Source organism: Barbus barbus (assembly GCF_936440315.1).
Source record: "Barbus barbus genome assembly, chromosome: 41".
Classification (NCBI taxonomy): Eukaryota; Metazoa; Chordata; class Actinopteri; order Cypriniformes; family Cyprinidae; genus Barbus; species Barbus barbus.
Window position 1 is genome coordinate 18797530 of NC_136719.1, and position 24741 is coordinate 18822270.

The 24741-nt window shown below is 37.4% G+C and overlaps 1 protein-coding gene across 3 annotated transcripts in view; it reads right to left on the reverse strand.

Moving 5' to 3' along the window:
• The window catches only part of LOC306861043 (HBS1-like protein), a 30490-nt gene extending 6574 nt beyond the window's left edge, over positions 1-23916 (reverse strand). The window contains exons 1-11 of one of the 3 annotated variants that reach the window (XM_079403107.1): positions 23746-23916; positions 23162-23227; positions 22652-22792; positions 20352-20561; positions 19488-19694; positions 10680-10788; positions 8421-8647; positions 8049-8214; positions 7836-7953; positions 2505-2651; positions 2292-2366 (exon numbers count right to left, since the gene is read on the reverse strand). In XM_079403107.1, coding sequence (XP_079259233.1) covers positions 2292-2366; positions 2505-2651; positions 7836-7953; positions 8049-8214; positions 8421-8647; positions 10680-10788; positions 19488-19694; positions 20352-20561; positions 22652-22792; positions 23162-23227; positions 23746-23788 — 1509 coding nt within the window. In that variant the 5' untranslated portion in view covers positions 23789-23916. The remainder of the gene's footprint in view (positions 1-2291; positions 2367-2504; positions 2652-7835; positions 7954-8048; positions 8215-8420; positions 8648-10679; positions 10789-19487; positions 19695-20351; positions 20562-22651; positions 22793-23161; positions 23228-23745) is intronic. The other 2 variants (XM_079403108.1, XM_079403109.1) reach the window with 2 other exon arrangements.
• Positions 23917-24741: the final 825 nt, after the last annotated feature.

A 24741-nucleotide genomic window follows, 5' to 3' on the forward strand; every position in this document is an offset into this window, starting at 1 on the left:
AGGCTGGCTACAATAAAAGGCCACTCTAAAATGTACAGTTTTATCACACAGCACAATGCCACAGATTGCAATTGGCATGCTGACTGCAGGAATGTCCACCAGAGCTGTTGCCCGTGAATTGAATGTTCATTTCTCTACCATAAGCCGTCTCCAAAGGAGTTTCAGAGAATTTGGCAGTACACCCAACCAGCCTCACAACCGCAGACCACGTGTGACCACACCAGCCCAGGACCTCCACATCCAGCATCTTCACCTCCAAGATCGTCTGAGACCAGCCACCCGGACAGCTGCTGCAACAATCGGTTTGCATAACAAAAGAATTTCTGCACAAACTGTCAGAAACAGTCCCAGGGAAGCTCATCTGCATGCTCGTCGTCCTCATCAGGTCTCTGACTGCAGTTTGTCGTCGTAACCGACTTGGGAGTGGGCAAACGCTCACATTCGATGGCGTCTGGCACTTTGGAGAGGTGTTCTCTTCATGGATGAATCCCGGTTTTCACTGTACAGAGCAGATGGCAGACAGCGTGTATGGCGTCGTGTGGGTGAGTGGTTTGCTGATGTCAATGCTGTGGATCGAGTAGCCCATGGTGGCGGTGTGGCTATGGTATGGGCAGGCATATGTTATGGACAACGAACACAGGTGCATTTTATTGATGGCATTTTGAAAGCACAGAGATACCGTGACGAGATCCTGAGGCCCATGGTTGTGCCATTCATCCACGACCATCACCTCATGTTGCAGCATGATAATGCATGGCCCCATGTTGCAAGGATCTGTTTATTCCTGGAAGCTGAAAACATCCCAGTTCTTGCATGGCCAGCATACTCACCGGCCATGTCACCCATTGAGCATGTTTGGGATGCTCTGGATCGGAGTATACGACAGCGTGTTCCAGTTCCTGCCAATATCCAGCAACTTCGTACAGCCATTGAAGAGGAGTGGACCAACATTCCACAGGCCACAATCAACAACCTGATCAACTCTATGCGAAGGAGATGTGTTGCACTGCGTGAGACAAATGGTGGTCACACCAGATACTGACTGGTTTCCGGACCCCCCCAATACAGTAAAACTGCACATTTTAGAGTGGCCTTTATGGTGGCCAGCCTAAGGCACACCTGTGCAATAATCATGCTGTCTAAATCAGCATCTTGATATGCCACACCTGTGAGGTGGATGGATTACCTCGGCAAAGGAGAAGTGCTCACTAACACAGATTTAGACAGATTTGTGAACAATATTTGAGAGAAATAGGCCTTTTGTGTACATAGAAAAAGTCTTCAATCTTTGAGTTCAGCTCATGAAAAATGGGGGCAAAAACAAAAGTGTTGCGTTTATAATTTTGTTCGATGTATTTATATAACCTAAAATACTAGAAAATGCCAATAATAACATATGCACAATAGTCTCCATTGTTGTGAGAGTAGAGCTGCATTTACATTTTAAACAATTTTAAGAATTTCTCATGTTGGCAAGAATTAACACATCACACTCATAATATTTTAGAAACTAGACATACTAGAAACAAGTTGAGCAAAGGTGAAACTAGTAAAAAGCTGAGGCCTGCAGTCAGTTTCTCTTCCGTAGCCCATATTTCATTATTACAGTGTAAGAATTATCTCCTATTCTTGTCATAATATGTACGGTTTTGAACAAAATTGAAAATTCTGTCATTTTTTTAGTCACCATTCAAACAAAAATATTTTGTATTTAGCAAAATATCCACACTGCCTTATTGTACTAAGACTTTGCAAGCATTTTAACTTAAAACGTCATTCATAATTCATAAGATGTAGCAAAAGATAAAATGTTCCTCTACACCACAGCCTTATCTTGCTCAATTAAAATATAGCATGTCAAAATGCACAGCAAACAGGTTTGATGTCAAATGTCATCGGTTCTTATATTTTCTATTAAAATATTTGAAGATTTTCAACAAATGATTTTCAATCTAATTTTCACACAGCTATATCATATCAAGCAGCATTTGCAATAAACGAGTATGGAAAATCAGGCAGAAAAGACTGACAAGTATCAGCCTGTAAGCTGATAGTGTGTTAGATTCAATCAAAAATGTGTGAAACATTTTTTAAATGCAGTTTCTGGATGTGTCATCAATCAGATAAAGCCTTACTTTATCCAGAAGCACTAACAGACAAATGCTTGCGGACACACTCAACAAACACACAAGAAAAATCATGCACATAAATGACAGTAACAAAATTACTCAGGGACAACATGTAGAGGGGGAAAATATATAAACATCCTCCCTGTGCAAAGACTACATTACCTTAAAACCAGCCTGCTTCAGAAAGTGACCGAGCTTCGAGACTATTTCCTGGAACCGCTCCTGCTGCCAGTTCACCTGCAAACACACACACACACAATGTGATGAGCAGGATTGGTGGGAGAGGGATTAAAGCAGGGTTCTCAGACATAAATAAAATTATGATTGACACTGCCGTGGTTACTCTACGCTGTTGTGGTCACCATGGTTACCCACCTGGTCCATCTTGTTGACAGCAACTGCAAGCTGCGTGACTCCGAGGGATCGAACCAACAGGCCATGCTCACGGGTCTGCCCCCCTGCCTCGAACCCGGCCTCAAACTCCCCACGACTGGCATCTACGACCAACACAGCCACATCTGCCTGCAAAACACATACACACACTACCTCAGATACTCGGACCAGAATGCACTGGAACACTGAAGTCGCTCACAAGACATTTTACTTTAGTATTGTGATGTGCAATATTGACCCAATTTTTATTTGTATTTTATATATATATATATATATATATATATGTGTGTGTGTGTGTGTGTGTGAGAGAGTGTAATATATATATAAATTTTTTGTTTCATTTATGTGAGTGAATTTTCTTGGGTGTTTGTGTGAGTGTGTCCACATAGATTTGTCTGTAAGTGATTCTGGATATGTATGTAATGCATGGCTCTACAGTACAGTGCATTTGCGACTGAAAACTACTGCGTGCGACTGACCCGATCAGCATATATGTGTTTGTGCTGAGGGAGCTTTAAAGGTTTCTAACATACTTGCGTGTTGAGTAATGTATCACAGACGTAGTCTCTCATTATAACAAAAAAAAATTAAAAAAAGTGTAGACCGTGTAAATAAGAGATTCATTGTGCAGTGTAAGGAGCTTCGTTGATTATAAGGGAGTTTTGTGAGATCGGGATGAGTGACAGCTTATTATTTTATAGTTTGCAAATGTGATATTGATTTAATACAACAGTTCATTAAACAAGAAGTTAATATTAAGTGACTTATATTGTCTGACTACAACACTATTGCCTTATTTTGCTCTATTTCATCAGCGAAAATAGTTTCAAATAACGTCCCAGCCAAGCTGCTGCGCATCTCCATTCAAACACAGCGGTGTTTCGTTTATGAATGAACTGCGTTTTTAAACGAATCTAGTGAGTCAATGATTCAATTACCCATTCATAAAGAGAGTCACGTTCTTCATTCCTGAATGAATCAGTGTTCGAACGAATCAATTAAATTAATGATTCAGTGATCAAATCAGTGACATACCGCCACCTACTGGTGGTTTCAGTTTAATTTTTAACGTATCTTTTCTGTTATTTAAATCATTTAATATTTCTACATTCAAAATTGTATATTTAAAACATTAACCTCAACATGAATTCATGAATTTAATTGCACTTATGCACCCTCTGAGCCTCATTACTCTGAGCCTCATGAGTTCTTCTGTGCCACCTCTGTAGTACAAATTTATTTCTTAAATACTGATTTCGTTTGATTGGTATCTTATTCTACTTGTTTTTATTCTGTTGTTTTAATTAGAAATGATAAAAAGCTTATAAATATTTGAAATAAAAGATTTCATACTTTTAATAAAGTTATAAAAACGCCATTACAAAGGTAAAAACAAAATTCCCTGTAAATCACTTTAAGGAGTCAAATATCACCTCATAATGGGAAGGTTCATTTTTGATCAGAATTTTTGATTATTGATTTGAAGGTGCTCCTAAATTTTTGACGTGCTCCTAAATTTTTTAAATTAGGAGCACAAGCGCTCCTAAAAATAAAAGTAAGCGTAGAGCCCTGATGTAATGTGTATATACAATTGCCTGTATTCGTCGTAAGGCCTCATGATGTCCAAGATGTCCGTACAGTGACTGTTCGGTACGAATACATGTACCGTGCCACCCCTAACATATACAGTAGGGCAAATAAGTATTTGATCCAATGCCGATTTTTCAAGTTTTCCCCACTTACAAAGAATGGAGAGATCTGTAATTTTCATTGTAGGTACACCTCAACTGTGAGAGACAGAATATTTTAAAAAATCCAGAAAATCACATTGTATGATTTTTGAATAATTAATTTCCATTTTATTGCATGAAATAAGTATTTGATCACCTACCAACCAGCAAGAACTCTGGCTCTCACAGACCTGTTAGTTTGTCTTTAAGGCTACGTCCACACGAAGACTGGTTTCTCCGTATCCAATCTTTTTTTTTGCCTCAAATTCCGTAAACACGGAGTCGTCTCAGGAAATATCTGCGTCCACACGGAATCACTGAAACCGACTGAAAACGATGTAGTACACATGCCAGACCAATATGTGGCGCTGTAATTCTGCCAAAATGATCGGTTTCACTCTTCGAAAACGCCGGTTTCGTGTGGACGAAACGCCTATACGGTAAAAAATGTATGCGTATACAGAGAAACCCGTCTAACGCATACATTTTTTACCGTTTAGGCGTTTCGTCCACACGAAACCGGCGTTTTCGAAGAGTGAAACCGATCATTTTTGAAACCGGGTCCCAGGGTGGATAAATTTGAAAACGCCGAATCAATTTTATTTTGATTCGGCGTAAAATTGATTTTGAAAAAAATCAATTTTATTGATGTTTTATTGGTTGTCTTGTTTGCTTCTTTTTTGTTTTCTTTTCTCATTTTAATTCATGTTACATTGTTAAGCACTTTGGATAGCTTTGCTATGTTTAAATGTGCTATATAAATAAAATTTACTTACACTATGGGTAAGACCAAAGAGCTAAGGACACTAGGGACAAAATTGTAGACCTGCACAAGGCTGGGATGGGCTACAGGATAATAGGCAAACAGCTTGGTGAGAAGGCAACAACTGTTGGCGCAATTATTAGAGAATGGAAGAAATTCAAGATGACTGTCAATCTCCCTCGGACTGGGGCTCCATGCAAGATCTCACCTCGTGGAGTATCAATGATCCTGAGAAAGATGAGGGATCAGCCTAGAACTACACTGCAGCGTGCGCAAGGTCCCCCTGCTCAAGCCAGCACATGTCCAGGCCTGTCTGAAGTTTGCCAAAGACCATCTGGATGATCCAGAGGAGGCATGGGAGAAGGTCATGTGGTCAGATGAGACCAAAATATAACTTTTTGGTATAAACTCCACTCACTGTTTGGAGGAAGGAGGATGAGTACAATCCCAAGAAAACCATCCCAACCGTGAAGCATGGGGGTGGAAACATCATGCTTTGGGGATGCTTTTCTGCAAAGGGGACAGGACGACTGCACCGTATTGAGGGAAGGATGGATGGGGCCATGTATCGCGAGATTTTGGGAAACAACCTCCTTCCCTCAGTAAGAGCATTGAAGATGGGTCATGGCTGGGTCTTCCAGCATGACAATGACCCCAAACACACAGCAAGGGCAACTAAGGAGTGGCTCTGTAAGAAGCATTTCAAGGCCCTGGAGTGGCCTAGCCAGTCTCCAGACCTGAATCCAATAGATAATCTATGGAGGGAGCTGAAACTGTGTTGCCCCAAAACCTGAAAGATCTGGAGAAAACCTGTATCGAGGAGTGGGCCAAAATCCCTTCTGCAGTATGTGCAAACCTTGTCAAGAACTACAGGAAACGCCTGACCTCTGTAATTGTAAACAAAGGTTTCTGTACCAGATATTTAAGTTCTATTTTCTATTGTATCAAATACTTATTTCATGCAATAAAATGGAATTAATTTATTAATTAATTATTCAAAAATCATACAATGTGATTTTCTGGATTTTATTTTCATATTCTGTCTCTCACAATTGAGGTGTACCTACGATGAAAATTACAGATCTCTCCATTCTTTGTAAGTGGGAAAACTTGAAAAATCGGCATTGTATCAAATACTTATTTGCCCTACTGTATGCATGTATGTATATGTATGCATGCATGTATATATATATATATATATATATATGTGCGTGCGTGCGTGCGTGCGTGCGTATATATATATATATATATATATATATATATATATATATATATATATATATATATATATATATATATATATATATTTATTTATTTATTTATTTATTTATTATACATGCACATATACACATACATATATTAGGGGTGGCACGGTACACAGATGTCACTGTTCGGTACGTACCTCGGTTTGGGGGTCACGGCTCGATACGATTTCGGGAAAAAAAACAACAGGAAAAAAAAATAAAATCTACTATGCTCAGTTTCTTTTCATTCATTATGAACAGACAGTAGTGCAAATTACAATTTTTTCCACCTAGATGTGAAAATACTAAATATTATTACGTTATATAAAAAAGTTTTGTTTTCATTGTGAGTGCACACGAATAAAAGCAGACCTTTATACAGTGATTATTAATAAGACAGTAAGTGTTTAAAGTTGATTCTGCTGGTATATATATAAGACGTTTCAGATTCTTAAATCAGTATTGCTTCGACATGTCAATTTCAGCTTCCGAAATCATACAGTAATAGTCTAGACCCAATACACACCCACCCTCAATATACACACACACCCACTTGCCCCCAAAAACCCTTTCTCAGCAGACTGACAGGAGGAAATGAGTAAATCCAGCCTGTACATGTGACTAATTTCATTCAATGCATTTATAGGTATCAGCCAAATCCAAACACACACTCATATACAGAGTACTTAGTGGTGGTGGCACCCAAATCCACAAAGAATAAGTTTCATTGAGACTTTGCAGTGCACAAGAAATTATGCATCGACATCAGTTGTCCTCTCGTCAACTTGTGCACACAAAAAGGGTGTAGGCAAATAAAGAACAGGACTTCATTAAAAGATTAGTTCAACCAGAAATAAAAAATTAGGTCATTTACTCACTTCACTATCACTCTGAATCTGTAAGTCTTTCTTATGCGGAGAAATTCTGAATAAAGTGCCCATGCAATTACAATGAATGGGCACTGAAGTTTTCAAATTTCATAAAACACACTATGAAAGCAGCATAAAAGTGGTTCATATGACTTGTGCACTAATTTCCAAGTCCTCTTAAGCCAGACGATAACTTTGTAAGAGAAACAGACCATAATTACATCACTATTCAAAGGTAATTTTCCCCTGTAGTGAGCTCTTAACCACTGTGGCCAGACCATTGAGCCAGTAAACTGAACTTTTGAATCAGTCCGATGTGTCAATGATTCATTCAGACCATTTTTTACCCATATCAACTGCCTCATTAAAGATCCAACTCAACAAAATGATTCATTCATGAATCAGACAACGTTACTGCACTTCTTTCAAGAACACACCAATCATTTACAGTAGGGCAGAAGTCAAGGTTTTCAGCGTACCACTTTTTTAGTTGGAAATTTCTGTCTAATTCACACACAAAGGTATTATATGGTTCTATAAGATTGGGAATATAGTGCACAAGTTGGATGGGTCACTTTTACAGTGCCTCTTAAAGCTTTACTTGATTTCTGCTCATTGCAAATGCTTGAAAAAAATTATTCAGTGTTGTGGGGAAAATTTAAAACAACATGATGTGAGAAAATGTTGGGGTGGACTAAGGAAAGTACCTGTGCAGCCCCTGTAATCATATTCGGAATGAAGTCTTTGTGTCCTGGTGCATCCATGAGAGTTATAACCTTCGAGTCGGTCTCAAATTTTGTCATGCCCACATCCATGGTCACTCCTCTGTGAAACAGAACAGATGATAAACAAATAAATCTTGGTTTGGGTCATTTTTACCAAACAGAAATGACAGCTGAATGTGTTTGTATTAAACATACCTGTCTCTCTCTTCTCCTGTCTCGTCCAGTACCCACGCATAAGCGAATGAGGCCTTGCCAGCTTTCTTGGCCTCTTGCTCATATTTATGCATGGTTCTCTTATTAACGTTCCCCAGCAGATATAACAGATGACCCATGAGAGTGCTCTTACCAGCATCTACATGACCTACACGCATACAAAATCAAAGTTCAAGTTTCATGTTTACAGCATATATACTTTTATCTAACAGAGACATTAGACATCCAAATACTTTAGGGAGTGACTTTATGGTAATTGGATTAATCAAAAGAATAAAACCAATTCAAATGCAACACCAAAATATTAAGAGAATGATAATGTGGCAGGATGAATAGTGAGAGAGAATATCATGCCTATGACCACCAGGTTGAGTAACGGTTTTCCTCTTTGTCTCTTCTCCAGTTCAGCACGAATGTTGAGCTGCTGTTTGCTCTTTCCAGCTGGTCGAGTCGGGGTTGGGGCGGCAGAGTCTTCATTCACAGCTGATGCTTTGGATGGGGTCTCTGTGGTTGTTGCAGCGGTGACCTCTGGACTCGGCCCTCTGCGAACTGACGGGGCAACAACACCGTTTTCTTCCACACTATAAAGACACAAAATCAAATGTTACCTCAGAATTTTTAGCATGGCTTGTCTTGTATTATTGTTGTTCTTACACTCAATAAAAACCTAATTTAGCTGAGGTATAAACATACATTGTATATAAACATACAATCCATTATGTCATTCGGTCTTTTTTATTTTTGGGGGTCAGTAACGTAATGTTTACATTTGCAAGAAGCTTTGCTCACCAAGGCTGCATTTATTTCCTTAAAATACAGTAATATTGCAAAACATTATTACAATTTTTAAAAATGTTTTATATTTCAATATATTTTAAGATGTAGCCATTACTCCAGTCTTCCCTGTTACATGATACTTCAGAAATAATTATTATATGCTGATTTGGAGCTTAAGAAACATTTTGTTAATTTATTATTAATATTTTTGTGGACATCATGATATGTTTTCAGGACTCTTTGATGAATAGAAATTTAAAAAAAGAACAACTTACTGTATTTGATGTGCAATGTAATTTGATGTGTAATGTAATTATACATTACCCAATTATTCATACAAGTACTGAGTAATATTAATTAACTACATGCACTTATTATATGGTTAGGGCTAAGATTAGGGTTTGGCTTGGGTTATTTGCATGTAATTGTGCATAATTAATTGTTATCATAATAGTAGTACATGTACCGTGTCACAAGTATATTTTGTAACATTATAAATGTCTTTACTGTCACTTTTGATTAATTTAATGCTTAAAAAGTATTAATTTCTTTCAAACCAAAAAATAAATCTTACTAACTCCATACTTTCTGAATGTTAATGTACTGAACAGTCTGCATTTGAACTTTTTAAACTCAAAACGCCGACATATTTTTAGTAAAAACCTACGAATTTCTTATGAAATGTAAAGATTGTGGGGAAACTTTAGCACGAGTCCTCTGACAGCCATTTAAACAAACCGTTCAGAACAAACTTAACCTATTAAATAAAAGTACACTGGTTGTTCCACCTGCAGATACCCCTACACCCTTTTTACTGAGCTTGACGGGTGTGGTCTGTGGCTGAAGGAGTGTGAGTGATAGGCTGTGGGTTTGTGAGTGTGTGAGATTAATCTACAGGCACCAGCCATCCCAGTGGTTTTGTGCTATCCCAGAATGCAATGCAGGTAGAGAAACTTGGCCTGGTTTGGAGAATGAATTCTGTACTATCTGCTATGTTGTGTATTGCAGATGACGAAGATGATCTTTTTTTTTTTGTACATTTCAAAAAAGCATGTTAACAAAGGACGCAAATCTCAATTCCACTATATCAAGACACAAGGTAAACCATCTAATTAGCAATTCATCTGACAATTTTATCCAAAACCACCTATACTTTCTATTACTTTGGCATCATGCTGCAAAATGTTAAAAATAAATGTAAAAAAAAAAAAAAAAAAAACTAGAAGCGTAATAAATTAAATAAAAATTAAATAAAAATTTGACATTTTGCTGAAATAAAATACATTTTAGTTTAAGTACTAAATTTAGTAGAAATTAGTAAAACTGAAGTAAAAAATGCATCTTAAAAAAAAAAAACTTACACAAGACAAAATACAAAAGCACATATTACTAAAACTAAAATGAAATCAGACAAGATAAAAATAAAAGCTAATTCAAAATATTACTAAATATTATAATAGTATATAAATAAAACTAAAGTAACACTACCCTGCCAATCAAAAATCTAATTCAAAACCCTGTTAATTGTAACTGTATATTGAGCTAAAAAACTACATCACATACTATGAAATATCTTATAAGTGGCTTTGAGCATTTCACTAGTGTTCGCTCTAGACTGACGGATCACTGAAAACGTGACCTATCTTGATTTGGACACGGTGATACAGTGATACTTATTTCAGGGACAGTCCCCGTGGAGTGAGCTGTGGTTAAATGCTTTGTTCAAAAGTGAAAGATCACAGTTTATAGAGCACCCCTTATAAGGTTTGAACCTACTATGTTTGGGTTACAAGGGCAGATCTTTAAACCACTTCCACGTTACCTCGATTGGCTTACCTTCGCACATCAAAGCCCATGGTCTGCTTCTTGCCTGACACAGTCATGCGGGCAACCTTTGGGACAACCTCTGCTTCAACACGACTCTCTGAAGCCTCCCGTGCTTTAGCTAGAATGTAGAAAACAGCATGCATACACTAAATTTGGATTTTTAAATAATATATATTAATGATTTTTAACTTTAACATTTCAATAAAGGTTCAAATATTAATTCACCCAAAATAATTAATTTACTCACTCTCAGGCCATCCAAGATAAGTTTGTTTCTTTTAAAGGAACAGATTTGGAGAAATTTAGCATTACATCACTTGTTCACCAATGAATCCTATGCAGTAAATGGGTGCCGTCAGAATAAGAGTCCAATTGCTGATAAAAACATCACGATAATCCAAAAGTAATCCACACGACTCCAGTCCATCAATTAACATCTTGAGAAGCAAAAGGCTGTTTTTAATAAATTTAGAATGTTTTAACTTTAAACCATTTGTAAAGCTAAATACTCGTCCTCTATAATATTGCTTTCTCAAAAAGAAAATAAAGTTATCTTGTCTGAATCAGGAGAGAAATATGCACAGATTACTTTTTCACTGGAGAAAGCATTGGATTATATTTTGGTCAGAAGCTACAGTTTAAATTTACAATGCCTTAAAGATGGATTTGTTTCATAAACGTAAAGCTTTTCACTTCACAATATGTACATTGATGGACCGGAGTCATGTGGATTGATGTTTCTATCAGCTGTTGGGACTCTCGTTCAGCAAATAATGTAATGCGAAACATTTTTCTCCAAATCTGTTTCGATTAAGAAATACATCTCATCAAGAATCTCAAGGGAGAGTACATTTAAATTTTTGGGTGAACTATTCCTTTAAAGAAAAAAAAAAAAAAAAAAAACGTTTTTCAGCATAAAGCAAGCCTTTTGCCCTATACTACTTTCATAAAATGTATGACAGTGTACATTTTATGAAGGCAAGTTTCCTGTTTGGTACATTATAAAGGGTTACTCATTTTCAGATGAGCAGATGTGTGTGTCAGTGCAATAGACGTGCTGAGCCTTGTTTTCTCACTAGCTTACTGAAATTCATGAGTCAACTCCTCCACGTTGCACCAAAACAGGCTCTCAAAGCCAGAGAGGGGGAAGGGATGAACAAAAACGAGGATGAGAGAGTATATTTTTCTGTCCCTGTAAGGTAAATGGCTACAGCGAGTGCTTGGTGTCTCGTCATAGCAGTAGAGCCGTTTCAGTAGCAACGGCCACAGCCAGTCATCTTGCACTGAGCAGTAAACGCTCTGGCCAGGAAAGGGTTAACTCTGGCACGTCACTTGTACTCCCACACTGACTGTGCACTTCCAGCACACAGAGGGTTAATGTGCTAAAATAATGCAACCTCTAACCCCCAAGAACAAAATGAGAATAGAAGCTGAGAAGACGAGTAGGTTACAGGGATCTTATATTTATTTAGAATAAAATTCAAGCGAAAAATGCAACAGGAAAAAAAACGCACTTTGAACTTCGGGACAACTTGCGAGATGTCTGACTCACCTTGGGGGAAAAAAACATTGATCTTAATCATTTTTAAGGTATCATAACGTGGGAATTTACATCTATTTGCATTGTTATAGAAACTAATGTTGATAGTTATATAAAAAATAAACACCATACAAGTCCCCAGATGTGTTTGAGTTGGAATAGCCACACCACAAGGACCCTTTACACATACAGAGCTCAAGACAACAAAACACCTGTTACAGGGACAGGAAGTGCTGGGGAATGTAGATATCAGTTCACCTGCTCTCTCGCTCACACACACTCGGCCACACCCACAAAATATCTCCCATCTGAACACACACACACACACTCAGCAACACTTTACACACAAACCACACCCACACAACATATCTCTACAAACACAGCCGCCAGAACACTCTGTGCTGCCAAATTCAATTCGATTCTGTCAAAGAGCTCACTACATACAAAAAAAAAAAGTAAAAAAAAAAAAAAAAAAGAACCATAAAATACAGAAAAAAAACACTGCCTTTTGACATTTCCACTCTGATAGTCAATTAAAAAAATAATTTTATGGATCAAGGAAATGAACGACCGTGTTAACATGCATCACCAAACAATTATTACTTTAACAGCATTTATTATTAATACTTTCCATATGCCACAGTCACTATTTAAATTCACTCCTGATAAACTCCATTTATTTTTACTATTTCCTCTATATACGTCATTTATACATTTACCTTACTGAGTATCTTGTCTATTTCAACACTAAAAATATGCTTTGGAAATATTGTAAACTTTAGCTATAGTGTTAATACGGCATTGTTGTCTCTGTGTCGGATGTTGTTCAAAAGAGCATTACTCAGCTGTGATGACAAACACATGTATAAAAGTTCTCTACAGGTAGTACAAAAAAAAACTGAGACACACACCCTTCAGGATATGTAAATGTGCTCTTCTTAGAAAAACGGATCCAGGACTAGTCAAACACAAGGGAGACATGATCCTACCTGATTATCTGTCATCTCATGTACTCACTGTCAGTCAGTGACTGTACACACATCTCTCACTCTGTTCTTAATCCATCCTTCAAGATCTGTTAACTACCTGCTAGCCCTCGCACCTCCTGTTTGCTAGACATATGAACCAAATTCAATTGAGCAATGGGGGTAGAATCAAAGTAACAGAAATCAAGAAAATTCAACTAAATTTCAAATAATAATAAAAAAGTAAAGATAAATAAAAATACAAGTTGGATTCCATCAAAACACACCATCTAACTAAAGAAGTCTGGAAAGTCCAATGTGTTGGGCATATTTTGTTCCAGGAGGGGGCGCTAGTGTAACAACTCCTGGAAAGAAACAGGACAATAAACCCATGCAAAAACCGAAAGAAGGAACGGTCGTCTTTCCAAAACACTTACAGCCTACAGTATCTTTTCTCCAGCTTATCTTTCATCCCCTTCTTTTCCATATCAGTTATTTTTATTGGGTTGAGTGTAGCACGGCTGTCCCATAACTATGGGGAATCCCCACACACTCACCTCACTACTGCCATTCAGACATCCTCAATTCACAATGACATATCGCGCACTATTACAGATTCTCTCACATACAGCCTTGCCCATGTGGTACACACCTGCTGAAAACAATACAGACACACTCGGATGCATCACAGACTAGTCTTATTTAATCTCTTACACAAACAGGGAAGGGCAAAGGTTGACAAAGGCCTAAAAGTCTGCATGAATGGGACATTCTTCAACACCTCCATCTTTAAAACACCTTTGTAACCAACTTAGAACAACTGCATTGGAACCAATAAGATTCAGAACACCCTTAGCAGCGACCTAATCTTGTCCTTTTTCAGTGTCCGAAGAAAATGTGAGTGGCAATAGCCTCATGAAAAAATTCACTACCATGATGCTAGGGGTAAAGCACTTGAGTGAAAGGCATTGTGAGTGAATTTTAGCACATTGCTATGTGATAGCACTGCAAAAAAAATAAAAATAAAAAATAAAAATCCATAATTTACAGTAAAATACCAAAATAAACTGGCAGGTGTGGTTGCCAGAATTTTACCGTAAAAAATATGGTAGCAACATTTTAGATTTTACGGATTTAATTTAAATTACATTTAAATATCGTAATTTCATTAACTGATAAAATGTTAATATACCAACCTACGGAAGTACTGAAATCTGTTTTGTACATTTGTAATACACTGATAACCACCAAAAGCAGATGGTGATGAGAAAGTCACATAATGAACCAAAGGCCATCACAAGCAGCTTTTAAACATTAACATTTAGAAGGTGCACACACAAACACTAAACACCATCATGGTAACACACAAAACTGAAATAACGAAATAAACATGAACTGTACAGCATCAGTTGTAACAACATACAGAAGAAAGTTATTTTGACGAAAATTCTGGGAATGTCAATTTATGGTTATTCCCTGTATACATACGTTTTCACTTCCAAAAACAGTATACTACCGTAAAAATAACATTACAAAATGAATGTCCAATAGAGTTTTTCACTGTATATAGTAGGGGAATTTACCGTTAATCAATTAATAGGTTTTTACAGTAGCATTTTTGAAAGAGAGAGAAATGTTGACTTGGCATCTAAATTGATAAGCATAAGCTGAAATACTAAAATTACCAATTAGCAAAAAAAAACAGTAAAAGACAAAACTATGCATCAATGCATAGCAACTATGTTCGCAAGGTCTGTTGTTACCAAGAGAGTTCAACAGAACTGCCAGCCACAGTTGGCTAATGATGCTGTTGGGAAACACACCCCTGAATGGGTATTCTATGCAACCGAAAAGGCATTGCTAAGTGGTTGCAAAAGGTGTCAGAATCTCAGCCCAGTATCAAATCAGTTTTAGTTTTGCTAATTAGTTTCTTACTTCATAGAAAAACCAACCATGAATCTATGATATTCAGACCCTTCGATATGAATTAGGTTCCTACTACTTACATCTATGGGACTGTATCACTCATTTTACAATCTGTCATATAAATAAATAAATCTTAGTAGCACAAACAGTTCAGGACGAGTTGATGCCAAACTTTAATTTCTAACATTTAGGGTTTGTTCAAATCTGCAACTCCAACAATGATGCTTAAATTGGCAAACACCACTAATAAACCTAACCATCAATTCTTATTCTTAGCTAAATTAAATAGGTATACAGATTACTGTATATGAAGCCTCTGCAGGTCTTCACAGTCTAATTTGGGTAAAATGGTCTCTAGTTCTACTGACAGGATTCAGGGGAGAGCAAAGTATGAGAAAACAAGAAACAGTCTGACAGAGAAAGAGAAAACTAGCTACAAATGATCTTTATTGATGCTCTCAAATAGGGTCAATAACCTCTCTCGTTCTCTCTCTCTGACCAATCTATGTAGTGCTGCACGTCTCGCAGCACAGGCACAATGACATACCATTTCTGCAAAAGCCACAAAGTGCAAAAAAGGGAGAAAACGTCAAAGAGCAGTAACACGACCAGCTGTAAACCAGTCACTCTTTCCTGTGTGGGTGGCAAATGAAGGCAGAGAAAACAGAGAGGGGGAAAAAAAGGGATAGATGACTTGAGGTGGTCAGATGGCAAAGAGATAGAATTTGCAAAACAGAGTGAAAGACAGCAAGTGTGAAAGGTGAGATACACCATGCTTTTCAAACACAGGCCTTCACCCACGCTTGGCTCGGCAAACAGAGAGTTAACAAGAACACATGAGAAAGAATAAAAGTCTGTTTAGTCAAAGCATCTTAACAGTAAAACAGGATTTTTACATTTTCTGACGAAAAAAAGTGAACGCTTGCCCATCCAAAACTCCATCACCATTGTCATGCTAGAGTTTTTCAAATGTTTGCCAGGGTGTTGCTAAGAACATTCAAAGAGGTTATAAAGTTGTTGCTTACGGTTCCAAATCAAAAGAGCCCATCAACAAGATATTCTGGTCCCTCGTTTCATTTAAGTCTAGGGGATTTTCACCAGTTTAATTATCTGCCAGATGCAAAATCATAACGGTGATTTCTTAGAAATGTAAAAAACACACCTCTCCTTAAACTGCAAGATCTCATTCATGTGTGACCCAAAAATACATTTACATTTATTCATTTAGCTGACGCTTTTATCCAAAGAGACTTACAATTGCTATATATGTCAGAGGTCGCACGCCTCTGGAGCAACTAGGGGGTTAAGTGTCTTGCTCAGGGACACATTGGTGTCTCACAGTGGATTCGAACCCGGGTCTCTCACACCAAAGGCATGTGTCTTATCCACTGCGCCATCACCACCCCAGATTATGCAGGAAAGGTTACACAAAGATTTATTTAAAGGTTCACACAAAAGAAAATCGTCGTTTACTCACCCTAATGTTGTTCCAAACCTGTATAACACAAACTTTTGTTCATAAAATGAAAGACAGTGTTTGGACACCATTGACTATCATTGTATGGACAAAAACAGTTCTTCAAAAGGACTTATTTTGTGTTCTGCAGAGAAATGGAATTAAATGGCAGAATTGTAGAATTTTTAGAATCTTTTAAGATTGAGTTAAAATCTCTAATTACGAATTAGAGTAATAGTGATCCTTGCTACATAAAGGAAATTTTCCACATCATGGAAGATCCATGCACATTTAAACCCAACAAGAACTGTCAGTGATTAAATGTTCAAAACTTTGTGTCTCTAAATTGATTCTTCTAGTTTATTTAGGCTTAACGAAGTCTAATTCACTAACAATCCCAATGAACACCCTTTTTTTCAAGTGATTATCAGGATTAAACTGGTTTTGGAGAGTAGGTCAGTGTGCAATGAGGAAATAAAGTCAATCTGAATGTGCATAGGGTGTATGTTGTGTGTGTTTTCAGACCATCTTCAGATCTGTGCATGCGTGTATCATCTCCCATGGTGGATGGTCTACCACAATGAAAGCAAAGCCTTCCAATATGCTCTGGGCGTGTTAACACCTTTATGTGGCCAAAAAGACTCTCTCTTTTACATGTACATATGCGCACACACACGCAGTCAAAGCAGACACACGTAGTCAAAGCAGACACACGTAAGTGATAAACACCACAAGTTAACACACCCTTTAAGGTGAGCAAAAAAAACAAGCTCAGCCTCAACACACACATCAAGTTCCCCTCCACCCCCACATATTCACACACACCTCAACATCAACCTCAGAAATGAAACTGGAAAATCTTTATTGCTGAATATATATAAAACGCCAGGCCCATGGCCACAGCAGTCACATATGTACATCAGTGCTTTAAAACAAATAAAAAAGGCAGCAAACAATCAAAACGGAATTGAAAAATATGAAAATGTGTATCAAACTTGTATTATAATAACTAAAATGCACTTTTACAGCGCTGAGTGTCAAACACGTAATAGAAAAAAACTCCAGGTGTCCCCAAACCCAAATGTCTTCCCTCTTTCTGTGTTTGTGGTAAACCAGCACTGCAGCTCATTTCAAAAGGCAGCAAAACAGATGTAGAGAGAATCTGTTGTTTTTTCCTTTATTTTTGCACTGTATCTGCTCCTGTATTTTCTTTTTTGCTAAGTAGCGCAACTCTAGAATTTAAGCATAATTTGTCATAAAACTACATAATCAAGTACAAAAATACATATTTAGCTTAATGAACCATTTTAAAAATTCTGAAAATATGAAAATCCAATTGAAAAATTTTAAATATGAAAGACTTCAAAAGTAATACTCAATTACTATGAGGTTTCAGACACAAAAAAAGGTCATTTTTTCACTTTCCATTTTAATGGTTAGCTGTAAATAAATATACAAAATTCAAAAATACAAAGTATTATTTGGGCAATAAAATAAACTAGCAGTCTTAATGATTTAAATAATTGCAGGGCTCAAATGTACAAACCATCTGAGTGCTGACTTATGACTGACATCTGAAAGTTCATATTTTCCTAAAATAATAAACGCTAATCTATTCAGTTCATTCTATATACACTACTATACACCATTCAGTCTGACAACTTCTCGATATAGCCTTGCTCCTTTAAATTATGGCCAAAAATGTGGCTGTGGCATGTAAAACAAAATGAATCTGAGGTGCAAAATACCAAGTGTTTTAAGAGAGATGTACGTTTGGGAGATGTTAAAAATTTACAGAAAAAGGTGTTTCTCAAGTCAGTCTCGAGTAAAAGCTTTTCTCTGATTCGCTTTGACTACGTCATCCGGAGAGGGTGTGTCAAAAGAAAATGGGGTGATGTGATGGAGAGGTGGACACTGCACTCGCTCTTTCACCCTCTCCATCTGTCTGTTGTATAAGAAAGCATTATGAGTCACTTTATTGCACCGGCTCTTCTCATTTCTCACACGCACACACATTGCGAATGCAAAAATCGATGGTTTAGCAAACACACGTTTTTTCTGACTGGCAGAGATGTGACCAAAACTCAATAGGATTGGCGAAAGACCGTCGGGAGACATTTTAGACATGAGTGCGCTAAGATCGACGCTCTGATTTAAGATAAGTGGGCGGGGCTTATGTACAGCTGCTGCAGATTTGTTCGATGCTTGATGCTTAGACCCATTTTCACTCTTAAGCGATGCAGTGCATGTTGGGAGTTGCAGACCAACTGACGCTTGGTGTTGGGACATGAGGTCAGACAGGGATGGTGCCTCTGAAAAGCCAGGAGGAGCATTTGCAGCAGATGTTCGGATAGGCTTTTGATTGTTTTGAGGACAAGTTGTATGCGAATTGTGTGTGTTTTGGCGTCCTGGCAAACTGTCATAGAGTTTGGGACTGTTGTCCTGATGCTCCTGGATCAGCTCAGCCAATGAAAGGCTTCCAGAGCTCTTTGCGTGCCCAGGTACTCTCAACGGTCCACTGCTTTGCAGGACAGTGCTCAAACTTCCTAACGAGACAGGAAGAGGGGCGGATGGCTTGGGATCCTGTAGCGCTAGACTACTGAGAGTGCTGGTTAAAAGAGATGAGGATGTCGCACCCAGACCAGCTGGGACAGATGTGCCCAAAGAGAGACCAGAAGAGAGTGTCGCACTAGCACCAACAGACAAACTGGACATAGTTGGGACACTAGGACCTTGAAAGAACACTGCAGAACGTGGGGCAGCAGGACCAAGAAAAGAACCAAAAGGACTGGTAGTGATGGGAACCGTGTTATCCAATGAGAGACCACTGGAGGGAATTAGAGGAGGAACATTTGTACACTTCTGTTCATGCTCAGCTATTAGGAACGCCAGTGAACTTTGTCCTAAAGTGGACCGCCCACTATCACTACCTAAATTCTGAGACGAAATCACTTTTAAATGGTCTTTTCCTAAACTTCCCAGACCAGGGGGAGGATTTAGAGCAGCAGGTATGGACTTGTTTGGGTCAGGCATGGCTAGCAGATCACTGAGGATGTAAGATTGTTCGCTGCCTCGTTTGCATGAACGTGCACTTGATACAGACTTGGTACTATTGTGTGAGGGAGGAAATAAGGCTCCTTACCTTACGAGGGCCAATCGTAGTCAAAGAGTGCAACCGAGAGGATGAGGAAGATGATCGAATTTCATTGGTTAGCCGAGACCACAGAGAAAGCAAGAAAAAGGCAATACGTTATACACTGTAAAATTAATGACATCAGCGATTAAAAAATAAAAAAAATTATAAATTTAAGCAGAGAGAAAAATTTGTATCTTATATTTTTATATTTTATAATTATAAGTTAAAGAAGGGTGTCTATAACATTTTAATTAATTTATACACAATAATAATAATAATAATAATAATAAATATTTGTATTAGTCATATTAGTACTAGTTATTTTTTTTTATTATTAGAATTTTTAAAAATTATTTAAATTAATTATTTATTATTTATTTATAGGTTCTAACACTGAAAAAAATTTGGTTCTCCCCAGTTTTGGAAAAACCCTGGAATTTAGCATTTTCCCCTGAGACCTCATGCCAACCTTATGCGTGTTTTTTTTCTATCTGTGGTCTTGGAGTGGTTTTCACTTTCATTTTAGATGAAAATACATAATAGGGCACATTTGTAAGTGGAAGTAACGCAGATGTATTCTGGGTAGCTGGGTGGCTATAAGGGTGTGTAGGGTTTTTTTTGTGATTTTGGTTTTGGGTGGAAGGGCGTATGCGTGTACCTTTCTGTGGTGCAGCTATGGTGATAGGCTCGGGCTGTGGGTTGGTTCTGGCTGTAGAGGCGTGTGTACTGGTGTTCTCCTCACTTAGAATAAAATCAAGGGCTCTGTGAGGGTCACAGTCATATTTCAGGGCTGCCTGAGTCAGTGTGGAGTCTGGAATTGAATCTCCTAGCACAGTTCTCATCTGATCCAAACAAGAATACAACTGACCTGTCCAAACACAAACAAACAGGAAAACAGGGACAACAGATGCAAATTATTCCCAATGCAATGTTAACATTCCTCAAAACTGAATCTGGATTTTGGACAAGCACAAAATATTATATGAATGATTAAATCAGTACAAAAACAATTGTTTTTGTTCATATAAAGACTAGTTGGTAAGATAGGATGCTTTTCTTTAAAACTTTATATTCATCGAAAACCCCCCAAAAATGTGTCAAGGTTTCCATAAAACAATTAAGCAGCTCAACTGTTTTCAACATTGATAATAATAAGAAACATTTCTTGAGCAGCAAATCAGCATAATGATGATTTTTGAGGTGCATGTGACATTGAAGACTGGAGTAATGTCTGCTGAAAATTAAGTTGTGTTATTACAGGAATAATTACATTTTAAACATATTAAATTGTAATGATATTTAACTATTTTACTGTACTTTTTAACAAATAAATGCAGCCTTGGTGAGCATGAAAGACTTTTCAAAATGATTTAAAAACTTTTATTTTAAAAATCTGCTAGTTTTTGGGTTGTCTGAACAAACTGGTTGTTTAGCCTGTCTTAAGGAAGCTGGTTAGGCTGATTTAGTCCACCTGACCCTGATCAGATGCATTTATTAGAGATACAACAGTGCAACACTTCAAAAGGGCAACTGACAGAAACTCACCAAATATATGCTGTAAGTTAAATAACTATTTAGTCTTTATTTCCACAACAACAACAAAAATCCATAGTTCTCACAAAAAAGCAAGTAACAAACTTCTCTGTGTGCGTTCACGGTGTGTGTGTATTCGCGTTCACTTGGATGGGTTAAAGGGTTAGTTCACCTGAAAATTCTGTCATTAATTACTCACCCTCATGTCGTTCAAAACCCGGAAGACTTTCGTTCATTTTCGGAACACAAATGAAGATATATTTTTTATGAAATCTGAGAGCTCTCTGACCCTCCATAGACAGCAACGCAACTGTAACTTAATTTGTGTTCCAAAGATGAACGAAGGTCTTCCGGGTTTGGAACGACATGAGGGTGAGTAATTAATGATAGAATTTTCATTTTTGGGTGAACTGAAGGTCATTGCACACAGTCCGAAATTTTCGCACATTAAAAAATAAATACGACCTCACGTTATGTCAATCACGTTTACACGCTGCCTCCGAAATTTTCGTTCGTCATAAAAAAAGTCGGATCGGTTTCGTTTTTTTCAATTTTTCGCATCCGTAGCAAGCATTTTGAGAGGTGTTTTGACAGATCAGAGCCACCATACAAGCAAACAACAAAATCCAGAACGGCAATCGTCAAGTTCATCCGCAGCACAAAGCACTCTATATATATATATCCTTGCACACTGAGTTCACAGAAATTGGTGGTCTTCTTTTTTATATGTGGCTCTAGTATCACTAGCAAAGCATCAAACTGACCCACTGACATCCTGAAGTAAACTTTGAATCGCCCGTGATAATCCCGCTGCTCCTTAATAAGGAGGGGGAACTCTCTGTCCTCTCTATATCTCAGGATTGGATGGACCCAATATTTTCTCTTTTTCCTTTTATTAAGAAGGGAAAGGACAACAAAATAATCCTCAATGCTTGAAGGTTCTATTCAGTAGGCTACTGTTTTGCGAATTTTTACGCAAAGGATTAATTAATACACATCAGTGTGCAAGCTTTCTGTGCATGACAAATTTTTAGGATTACGAATATGAAAAAACGCATACGAGAATTCATACGAATCAGACTCAATGACCTTAACCCTTTAAGTGCAGAGCACAAATTGATAGTATGGGTTACTACATTTCATTTTAAATTACATATACTAAGAGGAACATTATACACAACAGAAAATATGCATGCAATTGTCTTGATGGCCATAAAATTTATATAAATTTCATTCTGAAAGTCTATAGAAGCAACATGCCTAACTTTTAGACTATCTGCCCTCTGCAATCCTCTTTGAGAAGTTGCATCTCTACATTCAACCCCTTTACTTTAGGCTTACTATTAAAAATATTAAAGCTAAAAGACTTACTATCCAGCTAGTCGACTAACTGGCAATCTTAACCCATAAAGTCAGTGTGTGTACCTTGTTGTAGTGGGTCTAGTGTGCCTGCAATGGTGGGAGACGTTGGCATCTCCTCTTCCTCCTCCTCATATTCTGCCTCTTCCAGGGTCTCTACATGTCGAGCCTGCCTTGAGTCTCGACGTGAGTAGATAAACTGTGCGGCTATGAAAAACATGAATCCACAAACATCTCCATAAGAGACAAAACTTAACACCATTATTATACAGTTATTTATTCAACATCTAAATGAAAAAGTAAATAAATAACATAATGGCATGATAAATGGCATTGCATTGGCTCATACAAGCCTGTAAAATTCATAGGTCATTGAGTTCAAACCGAATCTTTTTATTAATTTAATCAAGCAAATATGGCCAAAATGATATGCAGATTATAATTAAATAAACAATCTTCAAACTAAAAATAAAAATTACATTAGAAACGTTTTGCAATTGGGTTTTATGACTGATCTAAATGACTGGCACCCTCATAATAGGGAATTTATACATTTATTTAATACTAAGCACAAACCAGTGGCAGGAGAGATGCAGTAGTCATCTTCCACTGACTGCCCGTACACGTCATCATCATCAAAGTCTATGAACAAGGAAGAAATGGAGACAATGTTAGATTCCCAGTTAGTTCAAGCAATCCCGCTGCATCAACAAACAGAAAAGCATTGATGGGGCCTAAAAAAGCTTAGCTTAGTCAGCCACTCCACCTAAAGCAATGCAAGAAAATTTATGAACAAAACTGACAGTCAAAAGGCACAAATACAGGGTTGAAAAATAGTAAATTTATGAAACCAGATGTTATTTTGTCTTATATAAACTACAAAGCTGATTTGTGCTCACCAAAATATAAAAACAAAATACAAAAGCCAGATGTACTGTAATGTTAGCTGTGTTTACTATAACTAGAAACTACTATCGGAGTTTAAAAGCACAGAACTCGTTATCAGGTGAACAGTACAGCTGTTACCATCTGAAACAGTAACACGACAGCAGTCTGTCATGATCTGCAGCACCGAACACTGCATAAATAAACCAGCTAACTAGCAACCATACAGGCCTCTTTACACAAAAGCGGTTAAATATCATATTCCTCCAATATACCTTCGTCGTAGTTATAACCTCGGACATTCCTGTGACGGGACATTTTTGTTCGACGGCTTTCTTTCACGTAAACAAAGTACGCGAATCAAGAAATCAATTATCAGTGTAAAGTTTAGACAAGCGTCTCACTCCAATGCCGCCATGTTGACGGCCATCGCGAACAGGAGAGACGCGCATGCGCAGTGAGAAAATACGAAGACTAAAAGTACATTGAAATTTAGATTCTTAAAGCCTCTAAAATTCTACGAAGGAGATTCGAGATTAAACATTTGTGTTTTTAGAGAAAGCAGTAATTTCATAACTTGAATTTAGGCCGATATTATAGTTAACATGGTAAGTTTTGTACGTTTTCATTTTGTGTATCAGAAAATATTTAGACGTAGGCTATAGATGTTTGCAGTTCAAATTATTAACAGAAGCGTAAAAAAGTATTTTTCAAACATTAATTTAAAAATTAAAACACTGACATCTATGGCATTGTGTAGCCTATCATAAACTAAATTTATGACAAGATTAACTGTTAATTATTGTGTGACTGTTGGGGAACCACTGTCAATGGATTTTCCAATATAGGTAGCCTATCTATAATGTATATATGTTTCACTTATTGTCATGTATTTCATTGATCTTTTGACCTCCATACAGCTGCCCAAGTGGAGAAAAATCCCCTGTAAAGTTTATCTGTCCTTGGAACACAAGACTCAGCAGCTGCAAAACCTACTCCTGGAAACCACCTTCGATCTTCCTCCTCCTCTCTGCTGTATCAGGTTTTTTAGGATCTTGATATTTCAGTTTCAGTACTCTACAATGACCCTAAAACCGGGGAGGAAAATCAGCTTAGTTCCCTGTTCATATCTCCTAAATTACCATTCATACTGCACTGTAGGAAACATCAGGTGAATTATCTTAAATATAAAGGAGAGGATATAGGAGTTGGTTAATGGTAAATTAATTTGATTACCATTTAATATCTTACAAGAATACTGAGGTAATGTA